Below are 10000 nucleotides of genomic sequence, written 5' to 3' on the forward strand. Positions count from 1 at the left end.
AAATAATGCCGTTAATTCTCTTCAAAAGGGGTGTTTTAATTAACCCAAACACCCAATTTTCACTCTTGCACTTCCTTGGAGTTTTCTTAGTGTGCATGCAAAGCTACAGGTATGCTAGGTTTTTATGGTTTTGGAGTTATGGAGGAGACACACTGACTGACTCACTGACACACTGACACACACACACACACACACACACACACACACACACACACACACACACACACACACACACACACACACACACACACACACACACACACACACACACACACAGTTGCGAATTCGCGCCCGCCGGCATGCGAACGACCGCGTGTAGCCAAAAGCGGCCGCCTCTCCCACCGGAACGGACAATTCAGTCGTGACCCTCCGGGAACTACCGCCCGGAGCCAGTCACGGGTGGGGGTTTAACCTCACCACAACTCAGTCCGCATTCTACCCGCGCGAAATAGGGTCCGATCGCCGAATGGTCGATTTACCTAAGTACTCGCGCGAGTAGCGTACCGAGGAGTTGTACCACGCCACAGGCCGACTCCGGACACGAACCGCTAAAGCGGTTCGTTCCGTATTACTGGGATAACCGAGCGGAGTTATCGTTGGCCTTGACGGTTCCGATTCATTACCGGGATGTTGAAACCCACTACGAACCCCTTACATGATGCAAGATGGAGATTCAATAAAAGGAAGGAGACGAAGCAAAGCGGGAAACAGTTCAACAAGCAATGCACATTTATTACGGAAACACGGAAGGCACGTATATTACAGTCAAGACAAGATGCAACAAAAGCGAATGCAATACGACCGAAGAAAAGGGCAATTATTTACAACACTTATACAGTTCTACTTGTCGGGACTCGGCGCCACATCACTCATACAAAAAGCAAAGGAAAGAAAGCCACCCTCACAGGCAAGGAGGCAGACAGGTCCGTGGACCAAATGTGCATGGATCCTGGAGGAGCGGCCAGGTCCACGAAACCGAGAAGGTCTTACCCGCGTCCTCGTGACGCGATGGCGGGCAAGCCGCAATGTCTGCACCGCTGCGCCCCGACTCCGTGCCCCTGGTGTGGTCGGCGAGCCCTCTCCGGCGTGCTCCGCACAAGCAGCTTTGTTGGCACCACGTTTAGGGTGGGGGAGGAAAGGGGCCCCCCCGGCACTATCTCAGCGCGGATGGGGGGGGGGAAATTGCTGATGCTCAGGGAGAGGGGAATGGCTGGCTGGCTTGGACCCCGCGACGAGACGAGCGACCCCCACACCGCAACCTCGTTGCCGACCGCCGTCTTCACTTGACTCGAACTTGAACTCTTCACTTGCCCCGACCAGCCGCGTGCAACTCAACCGCGTGAACTCTTCGAATCACCTTATGCTCGCGTCTTTAAAGGCCGCAGGAGGAGCCTATATGCAAATTTCAGGATCAAAACGCGATTGGAGGCGGGGTCACGCCACCCTCTGTTCAGCCATTGGTGCGGCAAAAAGAGGGCGTGAACCTCTTTCGATCTGAATTCCTCTCGTAAAGAATCCACGTTCATCGCGCTTGGAGGCGGGGCCATACCGCCCGACGCTCGCCCATTGGACGGAGAAAAAGGGGGCGTGAAGCCTTCGTGATCGAATTTCTCCCTCAGAAAGGCCACCATTCGCGCTCGCGGCTCGATGCGTTCGGCACCAATCGCCGAACGGGCCCTGGACAGCACGACGTTTGGTGTTGACTGGTGGTGTGGTCGATGGTTGGACAAGGAGATAGGCGAAGGTGGTGTGAGGTTTTCTGTGGTGGTTTGGTGGTTGGCGGGCGTCGTTTGGGAATGGCGGTGAAGTGATGTTTGTGGGATGGAGTTGTGAAGGTAAAGGTAGTAGCTGTTTGCGTTGTTGGTGGCCTAATGGTCGTAAATAACAATAGAGAAAGAAAAATGGCTAACTCAAAGCGTCGCAGCCAGGATGAATCACATATTCCCTCTATACAACGGGTTTGGGCTAACTACACATGAACTTACCGATATATCTCACCTCAGGACTCTTTATGGTGTAATGCGAATTTCCACAACCGTAACTATATATATATATATATATATATATATATATATATATATATATATATATATATATATATATATATATATATATATATATACATATACATATATATATATATATACATATACATATACATATATATATACACATATATACACACACACACACACACACACACACACACACACACACACACACACACACACACACACACACACACACACACACACACACACACACACATATTGTTACCAATTCGCGCCCACCGGCATGCGATCGACCGCTTTTCTCCAATAGCAGCCGTGTCGCCCACCGGACGGACAATTCAGTCGTGACCTTCCGGAACAACGCCGGAACCATGTCACGGGTGGGTTCTTAATTCCACCACAGCCGAGCCAATTTTCTACCCGCGCAAAATAGGGTCAATCGCCGAATATCGATATACCTAAGTACTCGCGCGGTTAGCCTACCGGGAGACCGTACCTCGACGCAGGTCAGCTTGGACACGAACCGCTCAAGCGGTCCGTTCCGTTCTTCAGTGATAACCGAGCGGGTATTATCGCCCGACCTCGCCGGATCCGATTCTATTTACCAGGTGTTTAAAACCCAACTACTATTGCGCAGTGAAAGATGGTATTCCAACAGGGGAAAGAGAACGCAACGAACGGGGTACATTTAACCAAGCACATTTATTTCTACACACATATACAAACAATCATGCAGTCATGCAGGTAAGCAATGAAAACACGTATACAGGCAACGAAAGCACTACGACCGACTATAAGCAATTATCAATGTACAGCACTTACACAGTTCTACTTATAGACGGCGCCACCAACATTCATTCAAAAGAAAAGAAGACTACCCTCAAAGACAAGGGAGTCAGACAGGGTCCGTAGACCTTTATACTGTGGAGCCTTGGTGATCGAACGGGCTCCACGAGACCGTTGCAGGTTACCTGCACCCTTGTGGTGCCTTGATGGGCGAGTCGCGACGTCTGTCCCCATGGCAGCTAGGATAACCGCGGCTGACTCGGGCCTTCCATGGGGCCGGCGAGCTCTCTCCGGCGCTCTACACTCGGGCGCGTAGGTTTGCGCCACAGAGCTGGCAGAGCAGCGCCTCCAGTCAGTGTCCCTGGTGCCATGCTCTGACTCCCCACCGACCGCGAGCTCCGCCGAACGGGTCGTTCCACGGACCGCTTCTTCACAGACAGGCCACCATGAGCCGAAGATCCCAACCAGGAAGAAGAAGCCACCAAAAGAAACCACACACCCCCTTGGCTACTGCGCGCCCTTATATTCCTCCTGGCTTCTTGCTCCGCCCTCCTTCGAGTTCCTGCAGGAAGCTTCGAGAAAAGGGGCATTGCCCATGTCCAACCCTCTCACCCCCCCCCTCTCGCGGCGGGCGAGGGAATCGTTACATGGCCCAGCCCTAGGGAGATTCATTCCCCCAAAATGAGGCCCCTCCTTCACATGACCTTTGACCTCTGGCTCGAATCGCACTTCCCCCACACCAAAGCGCGGGAAAAGCAGGCGGGAAAAGCAGGCGGGAAAATCCGCGCGCCACCGATGTTCCTTCTTGTTTTTCCCTCGCGTTATCGAAATCCCTTGTTCCTTTTCCTCCGTAGAGACGGCCTTCATGAGCGGAGAGGGTTGCGATTTGGTTTGTGGAGAAGGGGGTCGGTAGTTGGCGTAGCGGAAAAGTGGTTAGGTGATTGGCGTAATTGTGGTTGGCGTTGTGGTTGAGGTGATGAGGATGGCGTGGTTTGTTGAGAGGCGTGTGTGGTTGTTGTGGTGGGAGGACGGTAGATCTGAAGCGGTTGTTTGAGAACGACGTTGGTGGTGGTGGTTTGGTTGTGGTTTGTGGTTGAGGCGATCGTGGTTGTTGTGATGGTGGCGCTGTGAAGGTGGTTGTGGTGGTTGGTCCAAAATAACGATAGTAAAGAAAAACGGCTATCTCAAAGATCACCATGAAACGAATAATTCCCATGAAACAACGGTGGGGAAATCTAACTGAACACAGACTTATCGATCTAACTGAACTAAGGACCTTTATGGTGTTCTTCGAATTTCCACAGCCGTGTATATATATATATATATATATATATATATATATATATATATATATATATATATATATATATATACATATATATATATATATACATATATATATATATACATATACATATATACACACACACACACACACACACACACACACACACACACACACACACACACACACACACACACACACACACACACACACGCACGCACGCACGCACGCACGCACGCACGCACGCACGCACGCACGCACGCACACGCACACACACACACAGCCTTTTATTGGTGTCGATAATATAATCAGTGTGACAGTGTGAACAGAAATGCACATAACCGAGATTGCCAAACATGTACCACGTGCTATGTCAATAGCAGTCAAACATATAAATGAAAACAAGACCCAATCCCATGTCACAGTGTACAGCATAATATCGATCAATAAGGCATTTCACAGGATCCATCCGCCCATTGGGACCATACTCTGTGCAGAGTACTGGTGCTGCCTAAGCAGTCTTCTTGGCTATTGGGTACAATCCGAGACGGGTCACCACTCTGACACAGGATACCAGCAAGCTGGAACTCATTTTGTCAACCTCAGAAGGATGACAGGCAGAGTCAACCCCACCTGGTATTAATGCAACAGCCAAGGGAGATTTGAACTTAGGATCCCAGGATCCTAGGATCTCAAACCGACTACCCTAACAATTAAGTCAACACCAGGCATATTTCACAGTATATAAATAATATAAATGACCGTATTTACAGCCATTTTTCCCTGCTGTGCAGGGGTTGGGCTTTTTCTTGAGGCAATGTTTTTATGGCCGGATGCCCTTCCTGACGCCAACCCTGGTCGCCTCTTACAGCACACAGGGATATGGTACACCTATTCTAACTGGGGCAAACACCGGAACCAGTACACTGGTACTCATTTCGCCGACCTCGGAAGGATGACAGGCTGAGTCAACCCCCTGGTATTAATTCAGCAGCCAACGGGGCTTGAACTCAGGACCCGAGGATCCCAAGCCGCCACCCTCACCACTAAGCCAACACCAGGCTTATATTTCACAGTATGCAACATAATAATCAACATAACACTGATAACTACTGTATAATCATTTTATTTGTACATGTCTGCAAGCAAGAGCCATTAATTCTGACTTGGGTAGAATGAACCACACCAGTATATTAGAAGAATAAATGCAACTTTACTTAGCATTTACCTGTACACACAAGAAGGTCAATAAGAGATGAAACAATATATACTAAGTACCATGATAATACTTATCTAGCAGCAGACACTGAGTACATTTGAATACCTTAAACATTGGAGTTGTAATTGAGACTTTGTTCCTTGTAAATGTGATACAAGTATAAATGGAAGACTTGAGTTTATTATAAAAATACTGAAACTTTATTTGAACCAAATCCAAAAGTCTACTTGTGGAAATATCAAATACTGTATATGCCATTGTTAACATTCTGGAGCTTAAATGGCATTCTAATCAGAGAGATCCTCCATAATAAGGCATATCCTCATCAACTTCTTCGTCAAAATCTTATCCAGAAGAAACGTCCTCATCATTATTTTTTGGTATCAAAGTCGAGGCTCATGAAGGACCTATAACACATAATGGATCCAGGACATAACAGAACAAAAGGAACAGCAGAAATAGATGGGGGAAACACACCAACAGCAGGATTTAAGGATAAAGTAAAGGGAGATGGAGAAATAAGGGATGTGGGAAAGATTGAGGAGTAAGAGAAGATGCACAGTGTGGATAGAGAAGCAAACTCTCAGGATAGAGACACTGGAAATTTGTAAAGAGCTTGGCTGGGGGAGAATTAATGGGGGTAGAAAAGATCATGGTTTTGGATGTGGGATGATATGAGATGGTGGTGAACAGCTGTCTTGAAGACTTGGTGGGAAGAATGAATTTCAAGAGAATATGGAAGTAGGTTCCACAGGTAGGAAAAAAGAGGAACACATGAGTGGAGGTGAGTAATGATTCTACATTTTGGTAGTTTCACAGGAAGGGGATTGCTGGTGGACCATGTGCACCCTGTAGAAACCTGTGGGGGAACATGGCACAGAAAGAGCAGAGGGTGCAAGACCAGAAAGGAGGTGGTAAAAGACAGGTCAATCTCCTTTGCCACACCACCAGCGTTGGAATACCAAGTCCAGTGATGAGCCTGTGGGTGCTGAAATCATGACACAGCCACTCTACGTCCATAACTTCTTGCAAAGTCAAGGAACTTAGTGCTATTCTGGTTCACAGTTCCAGACCCATTGGGACAAACATACGTCTCATAACCATCTCTATCAGTTCCAGTTGATGCATTGAAATTCCCGAAGACTACAACAGTATCTTACCTGGGGCACTGATCAACCACAGACTCGAGCGTGGCATAGAATGTGTCCATTATGGTGAGATCACTCGCCTCATTTGGAGCATATACAGAGGCCAGGGAAATGACACCCAAAGAGTGACGAATCCTTAGTCTCATAATACGTCCGTTGACCGGTGTTACCTCAATTATCATTGGACTCAGCTTATTGAACACAGCAACAGCAAGTCCTTGGGCATGGTAACTATGAGAGCGACCAAACCAAGAGTAGGTGTAACCACCCGCCATGATCTTGTCACTATCGGTCTCCAAACCTCAAAGAGTGCTGCAATACCAATGTTCAAGCGCTTGAGATCAGATGAAAACAGACAGGTGTTCATCCTCTCTTCGGGATAGGACATTCCAGGCACCCACCTGAAGGGACCTCCTCAAGTTAACCCAAGGAGACCGCCGTCTGGTGGACGACACCTCAGTACCACCCTGACACACACGACCGCAATCTGACTCGGGAAGGTTACCCCATGTTTTTCCTCCTATCATCAAAGAGTGGGGGGTCCCGAAGGCTTTGCCCCAATCCCGTCATCCGGTGAGCTGCCCTGTGAAGGGCAGCTGCATAGGACGTACTTACACGGAGTGGGTTTTCAGTTTTCTTTGTGCGTTTTGTGGAGTGAAGGGTTTTACAGTGGCTGGAGTGCAAATCCTGCCACCAACCTCCTAAAAAACAAGTAACCCAACTGCAGGAGGACGTCCAGACACAGTTGGGCATGAGAAATGGATGGTTGTTGGATCACAATGAGCTCCTCCGTCCTTTGTCCTTTTACATGTCCTTTTAGTTAGTCTTTGCATTATGTATATTCAGGGGAGCCAAAAATGTGATTTCTTATTATTTTAGATCCTAAGGCACTCGAAATTCGCACATGTGAGGGCCCATAGACATACCCAAGACAGGCAGATGTAAAGACTTAGTTTTTCTATTGCCCAAGACCATCCATTAACTAAAATACATGCAAGATTAATGGTACTTTTATGCAATTCGCCAGATGGACGTTAAGCTGGTGACCCATCTGATAACATTAGTTGTTGCGTGTTAAAAATCCCACAGCATATTTCATAAAGAGTAATACAAAGGTATGCTATCGCCAACACCCTGGCTAAATTCCATATTCAGGGCACCTTCAGACGAAAGTTAGACCTGGCTGCCCGAATCATGAAAGACTCAGGACAATAACTTTCCCCATTGATCCCACATGAAGCTCGGAATAATTGGTGAGATTAAAGTAGTATAAACAACAAGTGACTCACTAATGCAATCCCAAATAAAAAGTCTACATTCCAGGTTTTGTGAATACACTGGTTTGCAAAGAAGTTATACTGTTGACAGTTCAACATTTAAATCAGAAGGAAACCAAGCAATTTGCCAGTGTACCAGCAAACAACCACCTTCACTACGAGAAAATTTACAGATATGATACGAGCAAATTTGAGGGATGAGGCCGGTTTTGTATTATACCGTGTTGAAGTTACTGCAATGCTGCATAATGGAAAAACAAAAATGGCTGGTGGCTGGTGGGATAAATTGATTCATGTACTTTAGTACATGTTGAAACAAAGATGTGAATGGGTTATTTGGTGTTGTTGGAAAAACGTACCTACAGATCAGCAGGCACCAGTTGTACAGGATAGGTACCGTCACCACCATGAGCCACCGGTAATACTTGTTGCTTGCTGGGTCCACAACAAACACCTTTTTCTTTCTAAATATGCACAGATTAATTTTTTTTACATCCAGAGATCATGACTCATGGAAGAGCTGATGGCAGAGGGGTGAGAGGCCAACACATCAACCATGAAGCAGAAGGCGACTGGAGGTTAGATTCAGGTAAGGAATGCACATACAGGAAACTTGTACAGACATAACAAGGAAATAGGATAGGATAGGAAAGACTGATAAGGGAAGCATTTCTCTAAAAAAAATTTTTAATTGCTCAACAAATATTAATGGAGGTATATTAACGTACGCAAGTACAAGGAATTAAAGGCATGTATGAAGAAGCAATAATCAAGAGGATGAACAAGTCTCCAGCAACTGCCTTTTACTCAGGTAACATGAATTGCAAGAATATCCAAATAAGTTACAATTAACAATTGCATCGTTACACTTATTCCTAAATAAGTGTATTCTCTCATACTATTCCATTTGAAATCATCTCAATATTATGTACAGAAAATGGTGACTTGTTAACACCCATCTCACCCCTAAATTTTGTTTCACCCCTCTCTCCAGTTTAATAATATGTAAAAGATCTGTTTATATCATCACAGGCACCTCTTCTCATCTTCAACGATCAACTTTTCCTCATCCTTGTCAATTTCACTTCCATGTCAATTCCACCATTTCCTTTTTAACATAACAGAGCTATAATCACGTTTTTATCCAATCCCTAGGTTTCACCTCCTTTATATTGGATGAAGCACACATTGGCCAACAATCATTCGTTTTTGTGGGGGTTTCTTCAGTTCGATTTACTTTGCTATGTGAATGTTGCTCATTAATTTGGAAGTGAAATATGTTTCTATTTTTTACCAACTTTTCTTTCTTTTCAATTCATTCCTCCGTTTTTCCTTTGAGTTAGTCTTTGCTTTTCCTGTTGTACCCACGCTTCGATCATTATTTGCTAGTAAAGGTATTTGTTTCGACTACCCTTACTGTCATTGGGTTTTGTTACTAATTTGTTTTCTATTTGTCTTGCTTACCTACTCCTCAACCACAACACAAACCAACCCCGATCTACCCAATACTCTTTTCCACCTACTTCTCCTTTCCTTTGGCTGGTATGGTGCCATTACTTGCACGACTGGATGCTCCTCCAGCATCTTTCATGTCGGGGCGGCGAAACCGCTCGAGGAAAGAATCTGGCCTGGACAGCTCTGAATGGCTTCTTCCAACCCATTCTCGCACATTTACCACCAAGCGAGCCAACCTGCAACACAAAATTCAACAGTGTTCCATTCTCAATCCGATTTCTTTGTCTCTTCACAGCAAAAATGGCATCACTCAGTTGAGCCACAAAACACAACATAAGAGTACTTGTTCCATCAAGTTGATTGATGGCAAAATAGAATCTATGATCAAATGCTCACCGTGCAAATGCACCAGGTGCATGGAGTCCTGTACTGCCCACATGTCTCAGTTCTGAGCTGGTATCATCATGTGTGGACCTGTAGGGAAAAATAATTTCCAAGGAAGCAATATGGGCCTGAAAATGTTCAAGAGTGTAGATTTCAATGACTGTGGGGCAAAGGGACAAATTATTTACACTGAGCAGATAATAAGACAGAAGACATCTTAGTCCCACCTTGCCATTTGGTTTTCTGTATCTCCCTCATCATCACTTGTTTTCACAGAAAGTTGCAGTTGTGGCGGATTGCTGCGATGAGTGTTTATTTGCTGCGCCATTCGAATGTTTCCTGCATGTCATATAAATTGAAGGTTTTGGGTTTTCACTGCAGTGGATGATTTGAAGTCATACATAACAAGCAGTGATTATACATGGCATCAAGCT

General features: G+C 45.9%; 1 protein-coding gene across 3 annotated transcripts in view; it reads right to left on the minus strand.

Moving 5' to 3' along the window:
• The window catches only part of LOC147024726 (cyclic nucleotide-gated channel alpha-3-like), a 72931-nt gene that overhangs the window by 52808 nt on the left and 10123 nt on the right, over nucleotides 1-10000 (minus strand). For all 3 annotated transcript variants that reach the window (XM_085884921.1, XM_085884920.1, XM_085884922.1), the window contains 4 exons: nucleotides 9794-9905; nucleotides 9579-9656; nucleotides 9251-9418; nucleotides 8087-8191 (listed from right to left, as the gene is read on the minus strand). In XM_085884921.1, coding sequence (XP_085741047.1) covers nucleotides 8087-8191; nucleotides 9251-9418; nucleotides 9579-9656; nucleotides 9794-9894 — 452 coding nt within the window. In that variant the 5' untranslated portion in view covers nucleotides 9895-9905. The remainder of the gene's footprint in view (nucleotides 1-8086; nucleotides 8192-9250; nucleotides 9419-9578; nucleotides 9657-9793; nucleotides 9906-10000) is intronic.

Source organism: Eptatretus burgeri, chromosome 6, assembly GCF_056783735.1.
Source record: "Eptatretus burgeri isolate ZD-2024b chromosome 6, Ebu_testis_v1, whole genome shotgun sequence".
Classification (NCBI taxonomy): domain Eukaryota; kingdom Metazoa; phylum Chordata; class Myxini; order Myxiniformes; family Myxinidae; genus Eptatretus; species Eptatretus burgeri.